This window comes from Ischnura elegans, chromosome 12 (genome assembly GCF_921293095.1).
Source record: "Ischnura elegans chromosome 12, ioIscEleg1.1, whole genome shotgun sequence".
Lineage (NCBI taxonomy): Eukaryota > Metazoa > Arthropoda > Insecta > Odonata > Coenagrionidae > Ischnura > Ischnura elegans.
This window is the reverse complement of record NC_060257.1, coordinates 68,698,461-68,720,851: the sequence shown is the minus strand read 5'-3', so window position 1 is coordinate 68,720,851 and position 22,391 is coordinate 68,698,461. Positions and strand designations below refer to the sequence as shown.

Below are 22,391 nucleotides of genomic sequence, written 5' to 3'. Positions count from 1 at the left end.
TCCATTCAAATATCACTAGACATTTCGGACGCATTTGAAAATGATTAAATTTTATAGGACCCATCAATCAGATTTCAATACTAGAGCACCTAAATTGGACCTCATTTGTCTATTTGTGTGCTATACTAGTTACTGTTACGCTACTTGTTAATTATTTTCAATTCGATGATTAAAATTTTTTATGAATGTAGCAAAGGTATCAATTTCAAAATGCATAGTATTCACATTTCTTTAATCCATAATATAGGTAATTATTCACTGACAATGCTCATGGTCCTAACAATATTTGAAATCAACATCTGCAATCACGATACAGAATAGTTATCGAAGGTAATGGTCATGTACCGTATGAGCAAATACTTTCAAATTTTACAAGACATTTTAAAATGGTAAAATATAAAGAAACCTTCACTCATGTGGATAAATAGAGCTTCTAAATTGGACATCGTTTGTCTATTTGAGTATGGTATTAGTTACAATTACGCTACTCGTTAATTATTGTCAATTCAATGATTGGAACTTTATAGGAATGTAGCAAGGAAACCGATTTCAAAATTTATCTTGTTCTTATTTTTTTGGGCTATCACAAAAGTACATATTCGCTGACACTTCTTATTATGTAGCTCACTTTCTCATTTCAATTCGAAATCCGCGTTTGCAGTCACAATACAGAATATTATTTTGTTAGTCTAATAAATAGGCACTTGCAGACACTCCTTATTCGGCGTATAAATCTTACTTCTTATGCATATATTTGCGGACTTATTTCATATCTTCATGAATAATGCTGTAACACACAGTATTTTAATGGTATTTTGTAAAGCATTTGTTATTTAGCTGAGAAAAAAAAACGTTTTGATACGAAACTCGGCTGAAAAGGAATTTTTGTTCCAAGACAAACAAGCACCAACTCTGTTTCTATTCTGTTAACAACTATTAAGAATGAAAAAAAATGATTATAAGTAATCCGCAGTGTTTTTAAATGCACTACTTTTTAATTTTTAGCTCAGTTAAATAGCATTGCATCACTGGGGAAGCATTTTGTGATATTCATTCTATTGAACTTACTTCTTACTTTGCTCTCTTTATGACGCAAGATTCATAATTTCCACCATGCGCATTTGAGTCTCGTGAGATAAGTTTTCAGCGCATTCAGTCTGCATGGAGTACCGCTACCGAGTTCTTCATATAACTTTACTATATTTTTTGCTCCACCGAGGAAACAATTTGAACACTACTCGCCCTTTTTTAATCAACGCTGTACGTCGTGCGAACTTATCTTTCGCGTCTTTGCGGGGCAATTGAGATGAAAATCTAACTTGAAGGCAATGACACTCCTCTCTCTCATATTTGTTCAAGTTTCTTCCTGCCAGGAATATTATCTACAGTAAAAACCATTTTTATTAAAGGAGGGTGATGAAAAAGTTTGAATAGACTAACAAGAGTTGAGCTGAAGACTAGAAACTTTAGTGTGCAAGCTAAAATAAAAGACTGGCGAATATTCTGCTATGGAGTCGAGGGGTCTACTGTAATAAACCGAGGCACATAGCAAAGGAATGGGCCCAAGAGGTTTTAGTATCCTTAGAAAAATTTTCTAGGTATCTTATAAGGTAGCTGGAGGTAATACATTTTCCGAATAGCAATAACGAATTAAGATTAGTCCGAAAATGTTCGTTATTATAATACAATACAGGTTAAAACCTATAACCCAGTCTACAGACTACGCACAAGATTTCTAGACAGTGCATACTAAATATTTGTAAAAAATGGCTTAACATAACAACGCGTTACCATCATTCGCAAAAAAATGCAATAAACTAGAACTTTGCACCGCGTTTGAACGTTAATTAATAAATCATTAATAAAATGGCATAGTTCGAACAGAATAGAATTTGATTGACTGAACCAGATTTTATATTTGTACTTATTTTTAAGTCTTTAGTTTAAAGTTTGGCAGCTACAAAGAGGAGCGGAAACATTCAAAAACCTCTGAAGTATGATTAAGATAAAATACATTGATCAGTTGAATATTGAAACATTAAAAAAAAAGGTAGTAAAAGAGTTATTTCCAAAAGACAAGCTTTAACGAACTAAAGAATTACAAGAATGGCTGAGAAAGATATTTTTTTACTTCAGCCCGACTTTATGACAGCTGCCGACAGTTTCACCAGATTTTAGGGAAGCATGGTGGCTTGCTGTGTAGTGAGCTAATTATGGTGGATTTTCACGTTAAATCCGGATGAAGTCCTTTAACATCCCCAGATAAAATCCTCGGTTGAGTTGCCCCAAGGAAAGAAATACTCCCCCACACAACTTGAATAGGTAACATTCGCACCCCTGTGGCTTAGTTCGTGGTGATCTGTACCCTTTTATATGCAAGCCAAACTTACTGATAGTGAATATACAATTAGTCCCTCCTGCTCACCCTTATGGCATCATTCATTGCTGTGTTGGCAAAAATGGATGAAAAATACCGCGAGTGTAGTAAGTAGCAAATTCAAATGAAAATTTTGCCTACATGTTATTTTTTGATGATTGATCATTTACTAGGTAATGAGAAGATGACTGAGGCGTCAGTTATTCCTGTAACTAGTAATACACACTGGGCAACATAAAAATTGTTATCATTAATGAGGTTCTCAGACGGAAGTTTTTATCCCGTAAAATATGCACATACGCAGGAATTTCATCGCATGTTTCACGTGCATACACAGTCGTTCAATTGTTTTTCCGAAGGAAATCCTCCCAGATACCCGTTTAGTTAAATGATAATGCACTGAATGAACTGATCAACCGGGGGCAGCATCCTAGCAATAGGAAGCCCGAGAAATGTTACTTGACTTTCACTGACGTCTAGATTTATAAATCCCGGAAAAAATCATTTCACGATTAATTTTGACTTTGTAAGCCGAAAATTAGCGTCAAAATACTCATTGCTAACTTATCATTTGCGCTCAACCCATATTTAAATAAAATACAATGCAATGATCGACTTACCGTAACAATCACAGGTGAATATTTTACGAACTAAATCCTGTACATAAAAATGCATCAGAATAACTTCGTAATTTATTTAAAAAAATTATGTCAAGCTACATATTTTTTAGAATTTGTATATTTACACGAAAAAAATTGCACATAAATGAATTAAGTCCGAAAAAGTCATTAGGAATGAAAAATCCAAAGTTGAACACTCTATAGAGGTATGAAGTCCAGGCATTCTTAATATTAATCCACCTCTGATTGTGGGAGCTGTGGATTGTGGAAAGGAAGAGACTCAAAAAAGTAGGAGTTTACGGAGTAACTGGATGAGGCAGATAATTAGGATCAATGTGATGCAGACGACCGAATTAATAGGCAAAATGAAAGGCAAAGGGCTTTATTACGAGAAAAGGGATTCCCAAATGTTAAAAGAAAATTGGAAGTAAAAAGAGTGCCGAGGAGTGGAAATCACAGCATGAAACAGCTTTTATCATCTTTTTTTCAAAAGAAGATAGCAAAAGATATTATTTTGACTTGATTTTTTTTACAAATACCTTCCTAATGCCGACAGACAAGATGCTATATGATAGTGAATTTTCTGCGAAATTTCCAAGTAGTCTTTAACAAAACCCAAACTGTTATCAACTATTGTATGCAATTTGAGAAGGTGCATCTGACTCGAAAAAACTTTGATTTCAAACAAGACATTTTTAATGAATTCTATTTCCTGCTTTATAAAATACTGCTGATAATTATTTTCTCTTTCGTAGATGAAATCACGACAGCGATTAAACTAAGATATACTTGTCAGGTTGGTACCAAAATTTAATCAAAATTATTATCATCTTATCTGAGTCTATTAAAGGTATACTACGTAATTCGATTGTCACCCCTAAAAGCAGCTTTTATAGGCAATACGCCGAGGGCAGCAGGAGACTCGGAGACTAGGGTATAGGATTAGCTCGCTTGGGCTATGAGGAATGGTGATATACAGAAAACGTAATCTTAGAACCACATTTTAGCATTAGGTTCCTCGAAAATAATAAAGCAAAAGAAAAAAATGCCGAGCCTTTAGATAAAGCAGCTCGTTTTTTCCCCTAACGCTTAAGGGCGTCAACATTACTAGGTTGATCAAATGCAATCAGATCTCTCAAAAATCGCTCCTATTGCGGTGGCTTGCGTGATGGCATGCAGATAAAAATGAAATATAGACAGAGAGGTAAATATAACAGAAAATTTCAATAGGGTAGGAAAAATTTTCCGAATGTGTATACATTTTGAATCTTTGAATACGATGAAGTCAAACATCATCAGCTTTTTCGTTCGATATTTCGAAGCTCGAGGTCCGTTGCCAAGGTAATGAAGCAGCCAGAAAACGACGAAAGCACGAAAAATTCCGTACGTATTTACGAGAGCCAGCAGAAATGATTTTTTTTCGGACGGAATGGTCCGTGACGAGCACAAAAAGCTGACTCAAGTTCAGCATAAAAAAATTAAACTTGGTAATGAAAATCGGTAGGGAGAGTCTCGCTCTCTTAACGGTTTGCTGAGTCTCGACTAATGCAATCAAGGCTCGTTATCCCTTAAGAAGCTTTGTCATTTGCGCTGAGACGACTTATCAAGGTAGACGATTCTAAATACGTAAAAGCGGCGAAAAGTTGAGATTAAAATATGCGATTCGTGATTTTAATATGTCATTCTAAAAGACTTGGACGGCTTTTGGCGTAACTATGTGAAAATCTTAAACTACAAAGAAAAACTACGAAAAGAGTTTTTTTTACATTCTATTTCACTATCCTTAGTACCTTTTAAAAGAGAGACCCGAGAAAATATGAAGCAGAAAAAACACGTTTATTCATCAATAAATTATATGCACTGAATTTGCTGAGAATTTACAAGAATAGTTGACTTTACCTGCAATATCAAGAATATTTTAAATTTATATTCATAAATTTCTTTAGTAATAACTTGCTTCGCTTTCAAGTTAACTCAAATTCTCATTGATTCGTTAGTGCCTTTTTGAAGTGGATATACTTGAACAATGGAAAATAAATACCAAAATAACTCATGAATATTCGTCAACTGTCACAAAAAGCCTGATAATAAGATGATAAAGTGAATGATTGAGTAATGGTAGAGTGAAGTAAGATTACAGAACGCGATGATAACATTATAGTGGAAAAAATAAATTGGGAACTCTTTAGAGCGTTATGAACACAGAATAATTATATTTGTGAAAATAAATGAATAAAAGGTAGTAAGCTCAAAAGCACTGAGAAATATACCTACAACCTGGAGAAAAATTGTCACGAAATTATAACCCTTGTTAGCTGAGACCGTAAAAAACAAAAATTACCAATGACGTAAGGTCGGAAACGCATCATTTTTAAACTACAGAAACTTTGAGATAACAATAAGTGATCCTTTTGACCGGGAGCTTGCTCTGTTGCCCAATGCCTTGGGAACATCGCGATCCACTGTATCCGCCAAAGACATAGATGCCATGAGTCGTCCAGAGCATTTGGCAACATAGCAAAGTCGCGGTAAATCGGAGCGCTTCAGTCAAAGTTCCTGTGCTTAAAAAGTTTTGCGTTTTCGGCATAAAAATCACCAGTACTTTTGGTTCCAACTGGCGTGAGCTATCCAGGGTTAAAATTTCGTGAAAAAATTTTTCTCCACCCTATACCTCCACTCTATACCTACAATAATCAACTATAGACTGAATGATTTTAAATGGAGATATTGCAACTGTGCAAACTTGCGGCCAATTGGAGCGCTTGTTTAGAAGTTTCTGTAGTTCAAAATTGGTGCGTTTTTGACCTAAACATCACCAGTAACTTCTTTACACCATTTTCCTCCACCCTGCATACCTACAGTCATTAATTATAGACTGTATGCTTTAAAATGGAGATGTGGCAACAGGGCAATCTCAAAAGGCCAATCGGAGCGCTTAGTTTAACTTTCTGCAGTTTAAAAATGGTGCGTTTTCGATATAAAAATAAATGGTGATTGTAGTTCCTACTTATTATCTAGCGATTTGATCGATGGATTTTTCTTTCTTATAGGAAAACCCACTAAAATCGCTGGCACATTAATTGCGTAAGCTTGGTTTCGCTAATAGTAGGGCCCCCTTCTTAGCTTTCGCTAATAGTAGGGCTTCTATAGCGTTGAGGTGTCGTTCCCTCGTCCCGTCCCTTCCTTCCCTTTCCTTTCCCAGAGGCGTCGACGGGCTCCTATCGCGGCGGCGCCTCTATCCTTTTTCCTTCCTTTCCTTCCCCTCCCCGGGTGTTTGGGCGTATAAGCCATGAGCTTGGTTCCCGGCCCCGGTGTGTTGTATCCTCGAAGGGCTCCCCTGAGCCCTCATTGGTTGTAGTTCCTACTGGGGTTAAAATTTCGCGACACAATAATTCTCCAAGCTGTATACCATCAATGATCAATAAGAGACTGAACGTATACGAATTGCTATGAGAAAAGATTCCTCCGGACCGGGAATCGAATCACAAACCTTTGGCTTTCCGGGCCACATGCGCAAACCACTACGCTATCCAGGTTCCTGAATTTTCTTAGCAATAGTACCAAGGCTCATTTCTCATGGCAATTTATGTATATTTCACCGCCGTTCACGCGGTTGACTTCGAAATTTCACAGAGACTGAATGATTTTAAATGGAGAAAACAGGGAAGGCCTACGAAAAAAAACTTCCGGAAATGTATACAAATAGCCTTGTAATTCTAAGCTTATGGGGTCCGACCTCAATCCAGGCTTATGAGGTAGGGAAGGGGAGGAGGGCACAGTTTGGCAAACGTAGCCCTGTTATCCACCACGCCACAAATTCCTCCCGCCCCTACTCCATAATCTCCCACCACGCGGCGCCACCGCACACCCTATTAAACCAGCCCCATACAAATCTCCCCACCCCCTTACCTAACTTCCAGAATCCTCCTCTCCCTACCCTCACCACTCCATCCACGCTGACAACGAGAGTTTGCTATTTAATGAATTAATGATTTCCATCGCCGCCGCAGCCGACGGAACTTTTCATCGACGATTATGTCGTCACGATCTCGCCGAGGAAATCGCTATTAAAGAGCTTTTACATTCCCGGTGTATGACGGAACGGAATTACCGGTTAAGTGCCTCCGATATTGGCGGGTTTTTACTCGTGTTAGCAAGCCGATACACCAAGTGATTCTCTGTTTTTTCAGCCATCCATAACGTGATAACGCAGCCACAATTACGACGGATTTTACGCGTGGGAGATGCAATTAATTCTATGCATGGCTTGCCGTATCTGAGTTCCATAACTACGTTTCACCTTTTCAGATCAAATTAATGTGTAACTGTCGAAAAAATATTTTCAGTACATACTTATTTTATATAATCTATATGATGATTAAATGTAGCATAAATACCAGGTATACATGCATTTACTTAAATTATTTTATGTCCACCGTAATGACCATTGGGACCATAAGGTTGTACAGGCCGGTAATTCTTGAAATGTTTTTCCTCTTCATACTAAACGTGGGAAACTGTCGATACATAACACAGGCACACGTACAAAATTATTCGCATTTTTATATTTTTAGGTCCGACAGAAATTACGGAATTAGTTAGATATTTAGCCGAAATAGCATAGATAGATATAAGAATTCCTCCCAAACAAAATAGGATTACAACAAATATTGGGTCCAACTCTGGCAGTCAAATCTCTTAGAACGAACATCAAATGTTTTAAGTATTCTCTCATATATGGTCGGCGTCCTAGCTCCTCCCACTAGATACCTATCGAGGTAGCTTACTGGGTAGTATGTAAAACATAGCCGAAGATGGGTGGGCTTGTCTACTCATGGGCGTACCCAGCGAGGGGCAGAAGGGGGAAGCTGTCCCCTTATCTTAGGATTCAAGGGCGGATCCAGGTTTTTTTTCTGGGGGTTTGAGGGGGGACAAGGGTCTGAAAGGCAAAATGTCTTCTCATATTTGAGATTAAACACAATATACAGCAATTACTACAAAAATATTATGTTTATTTTAATTTAAATGATATTAATGTGCAAGTATTAATATGTTAAATACATGAAATAACGACAATATTCTTTCATGTTACCTTTAGACAGCTTTTATTTTTTATAATTAACTTTTGATAAAAATCGGGTAAATCAGTACGGATTATTTTCATCATCGCATTGCATTATATCTCCGTGGCCTTAATGATTTTCTAACTTTTGCATAATATCATCTCGGTTCGCTACCTTCATTTTTTATCTTACTAAGGATTAAACTTTAGATACCTGAATTTACGTGGGGAAGAAAAACAAGTACCCTATACATTTAACTCAATTACTGATTACACAAATCAATTCGAATGTAATGATAACGTATTTAAAATTTCGTCTATTTTATAAGAGTTCGTGCGGTTCCCTCCATATCCACCTATGTCAGGATTGATGTTTGTTGAGAATATTGATGATAATGATTTACCGAATTTGAAATACCAATTTCAATGGATATTTTTGTTAAAAACGTTAACCTAGTTTACTAAGTGATTTAATTTTACCATAACTCGAACAGCATCACTGAGCTCCACGTGTCTGGGTCCACGGCATATAATTTCTGCTGGCACAAGGCTTTCATGGACTGCGAGGCTCATCTTCCTCACGAAGCCCAGCTCTCTCGACTCATATCAGTGCCTCTTATTTACGTCTCACTGCACCCCAGCCTACCTCACGGCTTCCTCTACGTCCCACTCGCTACGTCTGCCGCTGCCACTTCACCTTTTCCGAGGACACTCGAGGAGGAGTACCTCAAGGCTATGGATGCATAATTTTTTACCGCCCGTGGACTGCAACCCCGAGATATACACTGCGAAGGTCAAGGGCTACGTGGAAATTTTCTTACGAAGGCTTTCTTGGCGTTGAAATGAACAACCAGTAAGGTTTTCGGGTTAAGTGCGCATTCTCGTTTCATCACTTACTATTTTGTAGGCGTCTACAAGTCGGGCGTTGAGCGTCTTGAAATTAAAATTTGAACGAATATTTTTGCTAAAAATGTTTAGTTTATTGAGTAAATGTAGGCGTCCACAAGCCGGGCGTTGGGCGTCTTGAAATTCAAATTTGAGCGAATATTTTTGCTAAAAAATGTTTATTTTATTGAGTATCTGTAGGCGTCCACAAGTCGGGTGTTGGGGGTCATGAAATTCAAATTAGAGCGAATATTTTTGTTCAAAAATGTTTAGTTTATTGAGTTACTTTAGGCGTCCACAAGTCGGGCGTAGGACATCATGAAACTCCAATTTTAATGGATATTTTTATTAAAAATATTATCCCAGTGAAATGATTAATTTCGTTTTACCAAAGCTTGAAGAACATCATTCCGCTATAACTATAAACTCATTCTTCTACTTAGAAAACTGCAGTAGACATGACGGGGAATTAGGGATAAATTCTAATTTACCATTATGTATGCTTTACATTCCGAATGAAGGCGAGGTTGATCTTCCTTGATTGGTTAATTTTCTGGGCCCCGCAAGAGGAATGGCGAGGATTGGAGTTTGTCTCTTAAGACATGTTTCGATGAGAAGAAAAATGCGCATCCTTTCTCTAAAATTTCCCGATCTTATAAATGTTAGTAATACTCGCAAAATTAGTTTTGAGAAGTATCTTTTTTCTTTGTCCAATATATTTGAAAAGAGAAGCCTCGCAGTGATCTGGGATATAACTCATATATGACCGCAAATTTGCAGTTATCTTCACTTTAACCTGTCATTAGTAGCATTGTCGTTGCATAGCAGGAGATACTTCGCCATCATTATGTGAAGAAAGCGGACGATAAGCAACTCAGTGTTCTATCGCAAAGACTGGAAGATTAGTTACAGGAGGAGACAGACAGCTTACAATAGTTGGTTATTTTCGATATGAAGGAAGGGTTGAAAAGAAACCCGGCGACGCGTCGGAATGAGCCTGCTATTGAGGAAAGGCGTCTAAAAAAATGTAAATTTGATAAAAATGATTTTCCTATTGAGGGTTATATACGAAAAAACCGGTAATATTCCACTTGTAGTCAATGTAGCATAAAAAAACTATTATTTAGATCAATTAAATTCGATAGGCAAGGTTAAACAAAATGATATTTTATAAAAAGGCGGAAATTTTCACTGATTTTTAGTAAAGAATCTCAACTGGGATAGAAGAACCCGGAAAATCTGAAATATGCATGTATAATATCTAATATGCATGACCGTTCAGAATCATAAATAGTTTAGTCACGGGACTATTTCCCACAATAGTTTATCTCATCCAACAAAACGCAAAATTATGCGAGTGATATTCAAGTCGTACAATGTACATCCTTCACACATAAGTGAAGGAATTACATTTCTGTGCAGCACGTGGAAAAAAGGGTCCCAAAAGCCCTTGGGAGACACTTCCAACTCGGTGGGGCCAAAACCGTTTTGCTCGGAAAAATATGTCTATAGTTAACTAATATGCATTTCAGCGAACTCCGCAGAAGTTTTTCATCAACTATTTTACTTTTTTAGGATGAACGCGTTACGCAATGTCTCGGCCAAAAATAGAAGCTAAATGTATGTTATGTTATGAAGTCAAGTATGGCCGCATAACTGCTAAAACCATAACCATATTGAAAAAGAGCCAGCAGCTCTCTTAAATGAGTATAACCTGAGTTTATTATAAAATTCATGGGGTTTTTGATATAAAATTTTGCATAAAACACGAGAAAAATCACTTTTGATAAAATATGAGGTAAACTCAAAATTTTACATTAATCGGTTCACTTTTCATCACGAAACAGGTACATGACATAACTACGGGTAAAATAGTGCATTCCCTAAAATGTATAAGCGAGGAATGTAGGTCAAAAACCGGGTGGAAGTGAATACGGTTCTTGTTTTGGTCAAATTGAAGATAAGGTATGAACACGACAAAGGATCTACTACTACTACAAAAATTAAGTTAAAGAAGAACGAAATTTAGGATCTATCAATGTATGTTCTATAAATTACCGGGTGATTATCAAAAATGATTAAAAAATCGCAAGTGGGACGCTTAACAATGTGAATGTCTCCCAAAATATTCATAAATCAGCTTAAAGTATTTAATTACATTTTAACAGCCAAAAAGCATGCAGAAAAATAACACTAACAAGGTGAATTCAAGATCTATTAGATTGCAAGATAATTATCAGCTTGAAGTAAAAGCAAAGCAAGCTTGGATTCTATCATGAAAATGGCACAATACATTGTAGGAAGAAACGCGATAAATTATTCTGGGATTTATTCGAATTCAACTGACGAATGTGGACGTAGGCCTGTGGTTTCAAAACGAATGGTTCCCATCTTACACTGCAGTAAAGGGGATTTTTTCAAGACTTTCTGTTTCATCTTGGGTATACTTCGGCAAATGACCAAAGCTATTTACTGACTTCCTTGAATAAGAGATACGTATAAGGACACACAAATTCTAATCAACCATCCATATTTACCCTTTAAATGTGACCTACATCTCGTTTAAAACTAACGCTAGCATCTTGAAATTTTCTGGCTAAATAGAGTACGCCCTTTCCCACATTCGCCTACGTATAAAATAAAGGGTTATCATGAAATAATAAGGCGCTCTCAGTCATTCATAAAAGACAACAAAGATGGGGTGGCTGAGATTTTTAGGCCCGATCCCGATTGAATTCCTTGAGGAGGGCACTTCAAGTGCAGCATTCTGTCCGTCGGATGGGACGTTAAGCCGTGGTCCCCTTGACGCCTTTAGTTTGGAGAAGGGTTACACCGGGTTTCTCTTGTCGAGCGACTAAAGGCGCACCCATTGAACTTTTTAAATAATGTATAAAAACTGTTAATTACTAAAAATAATAAAAAAGATAAACAGTAATAATTCTGTTTTAATTTAAACCACTATCAAACCCATACCAATCTTTTTTGATAACCCTGTACAGACCAAATTATATGAGAGAAAATACAGGAGTGAAATGTTCAAAATTGACGCGAAGGAATATTTTCACAAAAGTTTACTGTATATGCCCACTAATATTTCACGATCGATTTGATAAGCGATCCTTTTAAACTGGTAATGCATCAAGAAAAAGACTGGTAAAGAGAAAAAATGCGTCCATCCAAAATGAAGTACATATCTATCGATACCTGTAATATCATTTTTTACCAACGGAAGAATTATTCCGTATTTAATGTCATTTTTATATTATTAGTCAACTCAAAGCGCCAAAAAATTTGGAGTTTTAATAGTTTTAAGGTTTTATAAATTACATAATTTTAAGCAAACAAACGTTCAATTACATCATAATTTAAGAAGAGATCTCACTGTAGCTTTATAATATGTAGAAATAACCTATAAAACACCATCTTTCTAGTTAAAAGTAAACGGAACGGGAATACTATTGCACTTTCGGCATATTTTCAATGCGTTATACCCGAAGCTCGAATGGAAAGTTTACAAAATAAAAGGTGCATTAAATATCGCTCACGTTTCAGCAAAAATAAGTTTAAACAAGAACCGATTCAGTCATATAAAATAAAAAAATAAAATTATAATCCAACTTTGTCATGGAGATACATAAACGCTTTATCACATCTTAAATGGCTAAGGTAAGAATATTGTATCCACCTTCATTCACTCCTTGCAATCCCAAAAATTCTCTTTGCTGGCCTCAAATTTTAACCTCAATAGCCTACCCCTCGGTAGGTTTCATGGCCAGAATCCAAGAAAATTCGCGGTGGAGGATAAAGAAAAAAAATATCTTTGAAATACGCCCACAGAAAACTTCTGCTAAGTCCCGCGGATGTTTCGAAGTCTTCTTCTTATTGAAAGGAGGGCCTTTCACTTTCATTCGCTTGGAAGGAGTCAAAAACCAACGCCCTCTTCGGCAACCCCTATATCCCTCCACCTCACAGTTCATGCCATTTTACCATCAAATCTTGTACATAATCTTTCAAAACGATTGCTCTGAATAAAGCCATAACGTTTATCTATAAATTAATAATTTATGGTTTCAATCTCACCCAATTACACAGCCATTCAACCTAAATGTTGGTAGGGGAAGATCACTATGAAAAGCAGTTTTAGGGAATAACGATTGATAAGAGTGAACAGAAAGCGTTTGTATTTTATTTTAGGTTTTTGTGTTCCAGTGATAGCATGACACATTTTCCAGAGGTTTCCAGGATTTTGTAATGTCTTTCTCATGTTTAGTACTTTTCATACAGTCTCAATTTAATCTATTACTACTATTTTTTATAATACCACAGTTTCCCTCAACAGAAACTACCCTTGTTTTGCATCACTGCTCTCGCAAAACGTTTTAAAAGCCAAGATATACATAATATTTTCACGAAATTTGGATTATTTTGAAGACTTCATTGAAGTTTTGGGGTAGACATAAATGCCAATGACACATATATGGCTGGAGAAAAATTTTAACCGCTTTCAAAAACAAAAAAGTTATTCAAGCCTTCATAAACGGATTTATTATTGACCTGTGGAGGCCAGAAGTTATGATAGACTATTAAATGCCGCTTCCTTTTTAAGGATAGACAACAAAAATATTGACTGACCTACTCTCTCAACGAATAAAAAATCTGGTACTCTTTATTAATTTTGTAACTTTTAAGATATAAAGTTTTGAATGAAATAAATGATTGAATATAGAAATTAAAATGAATTTAAAGAAATAAGTTTCAATTATTCCGGTGTTTCAACGAAAAAGACGGTGAAAAAATGTAGCTAATTATGTTCATAGCGAATATTGAAAAACTAGCACATTGAAATTGAATTTCGATTACAGTTACCACTTTCAACATGAATTTTACTCGATATATATATATCAACGTGTTTCAATGTTTTCATGCATTGGTAAAATAAATGATATTTAAAAATTTATTTTGTGTTCTCAATAGACAATAAGAAATTAAAGTAATTATAACGTTCAATACCGCACAAATAAGAGAATCGAGGACAAAGATAGACAATATCATAAAATATAGTATTATTTTTTCATTTTCAAAGAAAAAAGAACATGCATTGGTGTTCAAATATTTGAGATTAATGATATATTTAATTAAAAATATACATATGACCGGTCAATCAAAAACGAATATTGGTACTGAGCCAAACTAAATGGCATAAAAATGAAAAATAATGCAAACATGATATATTCGTACATAAATTTGAATACTAGTCTAATGGGAGGGTTAAAACTGGAAACGTTTGTTTGTTGATTTTTTGAGCACAAAGAGAGGGCGAGAGAAAACAATGAATCAGTTAAGGCTTCATCAAAGCTAATTTATCGATTCAACTGAATAAAAAATGGTGAATAAATTGCTCAATAATTTGAAATAATCAGAATGTTTTGAGTTCATTATTAACAGCAATAAAAGAAACGAAAATCAACCAACGCGCTAGTTTTATTAACAATTAAAAATGATACCGGCATTATTTTTTGATCAAAATAATAAAAATGCTAGATTTTGCCTCTAAGAATGTACGTAGGCATAGAAAAGTTCTTAAGCAGATGTTATTTACGCGACCGGGCAGTGCGCAGAATTTAAGTGTAATATATTGCATCAAGGGTGCACCTTTTTGTACCACCAAGTTAATAGCTCCATTAGTCAAGGTGGAACTTTATTTAAAAACCAGTTTCGACTTTAGGATAATAAGCATTAAAACGAGCTATGAATACTGCCGTAACTTAGAATGTGTGTTAGTCGGCTATTACCCTGAATTAGAAAAGCCGACTTTTCTCATGCATAGTTAGCGTTAATCAGATCATACAGTCGTGAACTTAAAATGAGTATTCTTGAAATTTTCTATAAAGCAAGGTATTTAAGAATAACTTTTGTTTAATTGGTGGCCTACAACTTTGTAGTGGTGGTAAATTTGTAAGGGTTCACTTATGTACTTGAAAAAGCACGACGCGGGTTCCATAAAATATTTACATCGCCAGGTCAGATCTGACGATGAATCTGTGTTATGAAATCCGAGTCGTGCTTTTTCAAATATGACTGTGAAACTTATGAAGTATATTATTTCATTTTTCACAGTGGAAAGCTTTCACACACATTTAAGCCTGAAATCATGTTTTAAAAATTGAAGAATTAGTTAGGCACGTTTTTCATGATCCACAAAATTTGAAATAAAAATCATATAACCAGCCATTAAAACCTTGCTAGCAAATATGTACATGAATATTAACAGTAATTATTAAAAAATTTACTCTGTTGGGATACCCTTATACTCAACTAACCCTTTCATACACAAAAAAGAAGGTAAGAATCCTCAAAGCTAGGAATATACCCCATTGAATATTTGGGTTAATTTGCGCAGGTGCGCCTCGCAAAACTTAAACTTAAAATCATATAACCAGGCATTGAAATTCTGCTAGCAATACAAGAATATTATCGTTAATATTTAAAGATCTAATTTATTGGGATAACCTAATGTTCAAATAACCCTTCCAAACATGAGATAGAAGACTAGAATCGTCAAAGCTCAGGATATGGCCCATTGAATATTTGGGTGAGTTTGCACAGGCGTGTCTATGCATGCATGCAAACCTTCCTTCGTCTCCGGACCCTCACTCCTTCCGCCCTCAATATAAGCTCTGCCCACTTTCTTATTCCCTTCCCGGCGCCATCTCTTATTCATTCTGTCCCAACTCCCCGCTCTCACGCCAAACCATCCGTCTTCACACAGCGTACCCCTCCTATCTCACCCTCGACAGCAAAACCCTATCTCGAAACCTCCCCTTCAACCCTCTCGCTTCCTATTACACTGAAATGTCCGTTCCACCAGAGGATAGTACGCGAGTCAAACACTTTGAGGTGACACTAATTTAATAATATAATAATAAAACGTGACTCCACTCATTCAAAAATTACTGCCTCCTCTTTACCAAAGCAATAGAGTATATAGGCACTCCATATGAACCTGTACACTTTGTGATGAAACTATTTAAATAAATAGTATAACAATATAACTTTAGGGAGTAGATATAAAGTGAAAATAAGCACAAGGAAAGCCATTATATTAGTATGCAGAAAAAGATAAGCAGACAAGACTAACAAAAAGATAGGGAAGAATAACTTGCGGAGGTGGATAAATTCTGTCATTTGGGAAGCAGGACTGGAAGCAGGGAAGCTAGCGACGGGAGAATCAAGAAAGAAATTATTAGAAGAATCTCTATGTGGTGCTACAGAAGAATGATGAGGATCAAATGATTAATTGCGGAACCTTTTACACAAAAAAAATCCACACCATACAAATCAATTGGCTTCACATACTTAGGGTGTCAAACTGATTTCAAAACAACATGGCTAGTATAAGCAGTACTTAGTAATAATTTTGAGCAATCAAAACATTTAACGTACAACAGACTAATAAATGATGCACAAAAGTGTTTTTAAGAAAATTAATTTAAATTTAATATTTCAAACATGGTTAAAAACAATTACCCTATCAGAACATTTAGTACGATAATATTCCAGAGGAAGGGGCAAAGTTCCTTTTATAACGGAACGAATTACCACTTTTTTAAAAAAAAAAAAAAAAAAAAAAAAATAGTCTACAGCGTATGAAGCAATCGGCTCCATTGACCTAGGGTGTCAAACTGTTTTCAAAACAACATGGCTAAAATATATGGAAAATAAATTGGGGTATAATTAGTCCGATATTATTCAAATTGGACAAGTTAAAATGATGGTAGATAGCAACTTAAATTAAAGAAAATCCTTCAATCGAACTCCCACGCTCCGTAATTCCAGTTTCTTAAATGATTCCCACTCCTTTATTCCACCCAAGTAACCTCATCCTTCCCTTCATTACTTTCCCCCAAAAACGGTCCTTCTTTCCGCTCATTTCCGTAATTTTGCCCGTACCCTGCCTTTGGTCCCCGACCGAAAAGAAAAAAAAAACCCGAGTCGTCGATAATATCCTTCCCCTTAAAAAGCTTTCGAGAAGGAAAAAAAAAGGAAAAGAATCTGGAACGCAGCACAAAAGATTCCGAGACAATCTCGAAGAAAAGGACGACGGAAAAAATGAAAATAAAAAAAACAAGGAAAATTTTTTTCCCCCTGCTTCATTGAGCTCAGAATTCGTGTCATTTTCTCAAACGTCCGCGCCTTGTCGCCGGCGATTGTCACCGCCACGATGGAAGTGTCTGTCATCAAATTATTCGGTGAGGATGTAATTAAGTCGGTAACCACACCATCACCACCATTTCATCATCCGGGGTTTCTTTCAAATTCCTGGTAGTACTTTTTTTATATTCGCTTTGGAATGATAAAAAAGGTTGACTACAATGTGAGGATGATGTTTGAAAAAGTGAGGAATTGAAAAGACGAGCTCAAATTAAAAGAAAACTACAACGAGCACTCCTTAATAGGATTTTCTAAAAGTGTTTTTCTTTATGAATTGAAAGCCCGCAGCTTATATAAGGCACACTCAATAAACAAGATGGTATTGTTGAAACTGTCTTCTTTTTTTCAACGTTCCTGATTCAACTTCATTGCCATTGCGGAGACGGAAAATATTTCCTGCGGTCAACCTATCAAACGAAAGTTTGTGTCTTTATTGTACGAGTTGAACAAGGTTCCACAACTTCACCACTTCTCACGAATGCCTTATTATATTTAGTGAATCACGCAATTAAGATTTAAACATAAATTTACGATGTGCACCCACAGAGCAAGGCGATATAGACTTAGTTTCTGCGAATAAAAGTCGCCCGTCATCTTCATGTTTGCATGTTGTTGTAGTTTGGATATTATATTATATATTTCTCTCCAATGGCCTAATCCGAATGCATAAAACGTCTTTCAGGGGCCATGACATGCTTTTTTTATTTATATTTAATTCCCAAACCACGGAATATAGGTCATATTGGCCACTTTATATCGTGAAATTCCACAAATTTAACAATTAAACGTACACGAACAACAATGCCCTGAATAGGGGAAACTTACCCAGGTGGGATTCAAACCCGCGACCTCTTGTTTGGCGGGAGAGGACTATACCTTGCCACCACCGAGGCCGGCGAATTTTATATATTCCAAGGCTCCTGATGGCCATAAAGTATTAACCGAATTTCATAGCATTTGTAGAATTGGAGAATATCTTTTGAACTTGGAATAAATTTCAATGTTTAGAATTTTGATAGAATTTGGAGTACTCCACAATGATCATAGAAATGTGTACATTTTGTATTAAAATTAAATACCTGCGATTTAAAAATCTGGACCCAACTGTGGAAAAGCAAGAAACGGAAAAGGATTGAGACAAGGGTGTACCCTTTCACCGTATTTTTTAAATGTTAACATCGAGAAAGCCATCAATAAAATCAAAGAGAAGGCATTGGGTACCGATTTCCACGAGAAATAAATTTTATGCTGCATTTTGTTGACCACATAGCAGTCATAGCCGAGGCAGAGAATGATTTGAAGAAGACTCTCATAATAGATAGGATACATAGACTTTCATAAAGACATAGGATAGTGGACAGAAATCAGCTGAGAATCAATACAAGGAAGACTATGATATTAGTATGGAGCAAAAAAGAGGAGGCTAGGACAGATATTAAAGTAGGAAAACAAAAGATTAAAGAGTTGAACGAGTTTTGTTTCCTAGGAAGCCGAATTTCCAATGATGGGCGAAGCAAGAAAGAAATAGAATAGCAAGCTGGAGGAGTGCTATCTAAAAAAAGAAAAATCTACTTCTAAAAAAAGAAAAATCTACTTACAACTAAGAGTACAAACATAGAAGTGATAAAACAATTAATCAAATGCTACATATCGATGGCTAAGTTCTAATAACACGTACCTCAAAATTTAGACGGATTGAGACATGTATCTTAGACAAAGTGTGATGAAAAATTAAAAGAAATTAAATTCAAACAAAATAGCACTCTTTGTTCGCAAATTTATGCTACTTTTTTAGTTTTAAGAATTTTTGGTTCCTAATTTCAGTCTGCAATCAAAAACATAAATAGTTTATTTTGCACTCCTGAAAATTTGCTATTTTTAAGATAGGTGTTGTTAGAACTTAGCCATCGATATGCAAAATGTTTCTCTATGGAAGCGAGGCTTGTATGTTGACAACCGCAGAAAGGTCAAGAGTGGAGGCATTCGAAATGTGGTGCTGCTGAAGAATAGGGTAGTTCCCTTCACCAAAGAAAACGAAAGGCATTGATTGCGATTCGTTACCCAACATTCGTGTGTTCATAATATATGAATTATTTGGTTTTGGAAATCCCAGTTTAGATGAATGTTGATGGTCAATTATAACCTCATTTGAAAAAGGCCAGATTGGCGGCCATGCGATGCCACTCCACGTGACGTCACAGGGACCTAGATCCTATTTGAGTAGTCAGGAGTTATACATCGTCTGAGATTACCAATGCATGCATGGGGCACAGAGCTCAGGGAAACATCTCTTAATAATCACCTATTAAAACAGCCTAAGTTCGGAAAGTTTCCTTCGTTTTATAGGGTATTAATAATCCTTATTTAAGCCAAGCGCTACCTGCTAGCAGGTACTCCGCTACCTGCTAGCAGCCTGCATCGTGTTGGCGCTCATAGCCTCGCACCAAGGTGGTCTAAAACGGCGGCAGCGGGAACCAGAATGACGTCACACGGGCTTTTCCCATCATTCCTACTTACGCGTCGCGTTTTCGCGCGCTTGGAAATTTTCACTTTTCATTTATTCGCGAAAAATAGATGTCGTCCTTTAAAAATCTAAAAGCGTGAAATACGTACTCCAGGAGTATTAAACTTTCGATTTAGGCAATAAAAAGATAGGAAACCACCCTAAAAAAGATAAAATGGATCGACCGCGTAAGTTATGAGGAAGTGATAGGAAGAGAGGGGGAAAAGTGAAGTCTCCTAAAATCCATTAGTAGAAGATGGGACAGCTTTGTTGGCCACATTATGAGGCATGATGACCTGAGAAAAAAAATCGTAGAGGGACAAGTGGAACGGAAGGAGGGCAAGGGACGGCCCCGAAAAAAGTTACATAGGACAGGTTATTAAGAATATAAAGACAAGTCGCTATGTAAAGCCTAGTGGATAAGATTGCCCCAGGGTGGGCACACGATAACACGTAATTCGATAGCAAAAAATAGTTGGAGCTTAATTGGGTGCGTTGGCTCTAATTTTCGATGGGATGCAGTCCATCTCCATCCAGTGAGTAGAGTTACAGGAATGATTGCGGAAAAATGTTTGAAGTGTAGGGTACAAAGAAGGGAGGAAAGAAAATATTGAACTATTCCGGATTTTTTTTATTATTCCAGAGGCCATCCTATTTCTATTAAGAGTAATTTGCTGGAACCATCTAACTACCTCACCTGGGTTAGAAAACTTTCCGCGGTAACTGTACGCAAATGCACACATTCTATCCTTTCATATTTATAATGTAAAATTGATTTTGCTCTGCAATGACTTTTTCCCATTTTTTCCCTCACATAATCTAATTTCTTTCTAAATTTATCATATATCATGGAGTGAAATAATAAGGCATTCTTCTCTGAAGTCTCATCAATAATACCACATTAACGTGAATTCATCACTATCGAAGGGATATCTCCAGGATATAAAAAATATCAAAAGTCATCAATTGTTTTGGAATATCATAATTACTTACGGTACTCAACTTATGCCATATGGTAAAAATAAAATCCGCCTTTACTAGGATTTGAAACTTAATACAGCGCATTTGTAATTACGGAAGGACATATCTACCTAATTTTCACATGCGAGTCTTAAAATCTCGTACATGGGTAGTGTTTGGTTTAAATCATATGTATGAGATGGCAAGGAATATCATTAGGGAACACAGTATCTTTCAATGCCTTTAGAGAACCTAATCAGAGCCCGCAAATAATGCTCACAAAAGAGTTTAGAGACAAGTAAAATATTATAAAGTTAATACTTACGCATGTATGATTTCACTTTTCAGCAAATGGTGCAGAGTAATAATAATGACTTATTATCAACACTAAATGTAGTGATAGATTCACATAAAATACATAATGCCAATGCTAATTTTTACATTGATAGGCCTTATTCTCGTATGAATGTTTCTTCAGTTCGATATGAACTACATCGCTCTTAGTTCCATGTACGAAAAATGTTTTCCTCCAACACTTAAAAGAGTTACGATTGAAGCTTTTCAATGGGTGAATCGCTGTGGAAATATTAATGATTTGGGAACCGTGCCGGACAGAAACAGCTACCATCTGCGATCCATTCATTCTTAAACTGATTTTGCAAAGCCAATGAACCACGACTCCGCAGGGGAGAACAAATATACTTTTGAGCATAAAAAGAGGATCCTCCTATCAGCAGGTAGATGAGGGGTTTTAACCTCATAAGGGAACAGGGTGCCCGGACCCCAGTTCAGTAGTCGAACAAAAACCATTTCTGTAAAGCAGAGGACATACATCCGAGGAGGGAAAAATTAGGGAATATGTCTGCTAACGCATTTTTTCTTATGTTGTGGAATGCTGAATACATGCTAATCCTAATTTTCGTGAAACAAGTGACATCTTACTTTAAGTTCCTTGCACAAGGGAAACAATGTGATCGCCTAAATTTAACTATATCATTATTAACTATGTGGTATTCACTTTTAAGGTTTTTTTTAATGAATACCTATTACGTGTATCACTTCTATTTTGTAATATAGCTAAAAAAGAAGAATGTAGTGGTATATGTAACGGATATTCATCCAAGAAACCTTAATGTGATTGCTAATCACGGTTTACTTATAGCTGCAGTTTTTGCGAACTTAAGCTGTGAAAAAAAGAGGAACACTTGGAAGTATTCTTACTCAGAAATTTTCCAATTTCGCATACAGTATTCACTCACACGGACAAAAGGCACGAGAAGGAAGTAATAAAGGATGAAGAAATATCAGAATGCAATTTAAACGAAGTTTTTCGAACGACACCTGTAGATAAACACAAGAACTTCTCAGAGTATACCTGTTCAGGATTTTCAAATTTTCCGCCAACATTAATTCACACGACAGAAAGCAATTACACGAAGTTCTCATTTTACTCACAGTATGATGCCTTGGCGTTGCGCGGCGACAACGTGCAGCAGCGCCACAAAGCGACTGCGGCAATGGCGAGAATAAGCAGCGCCCCTCCGGCGAGCGCGCCAACGGCCAATGGCAGCTGATCTTCGGAAATGCGCCAACGGCCCCACTGGAAGCCGCCCCTGACGCCTCCGCCCCCAGCGGCCGCTGCAGCCGCCGCCGAAGCATCGTCCACGCCCCCTAGCAGTCCGCTGCCGCCAGGATAAGTCCCCGAAGTAGCAGACATGGGTGGAGGCGTGCCCTCGTCCTATATGGTCAAAAGGCAACGCAAAAATGAAATCA

General features: G+C 36.5%; 1 protein-coding gene across 4 annotated transcripts in view; it reads right to left on the bottom strand.

Moving 5' to 3' along the window:
• The window catches only part of LOC124169727, a 562,768-nt gene that overhangs the window by 75,697 nt on the left and 464,680 nt on the right, over nucleotides 1-22,391 (bottom strand). For all 4 annotated transcript variants that reach the window (XM_046548416.1, XM_046548417.1, XM_046548415.1 and 1 more), the window contains one exon: nucleotides 22,074-22,356. In XM_046548416.1, the coding sequence (XP_046404372.1) occupies nucleotides 22,074-22,356 (283 nt within the window). The remainder of the gene's footprint in view (nucleotides 1-22,073; nucleotides 22,357-22,391) is intronic.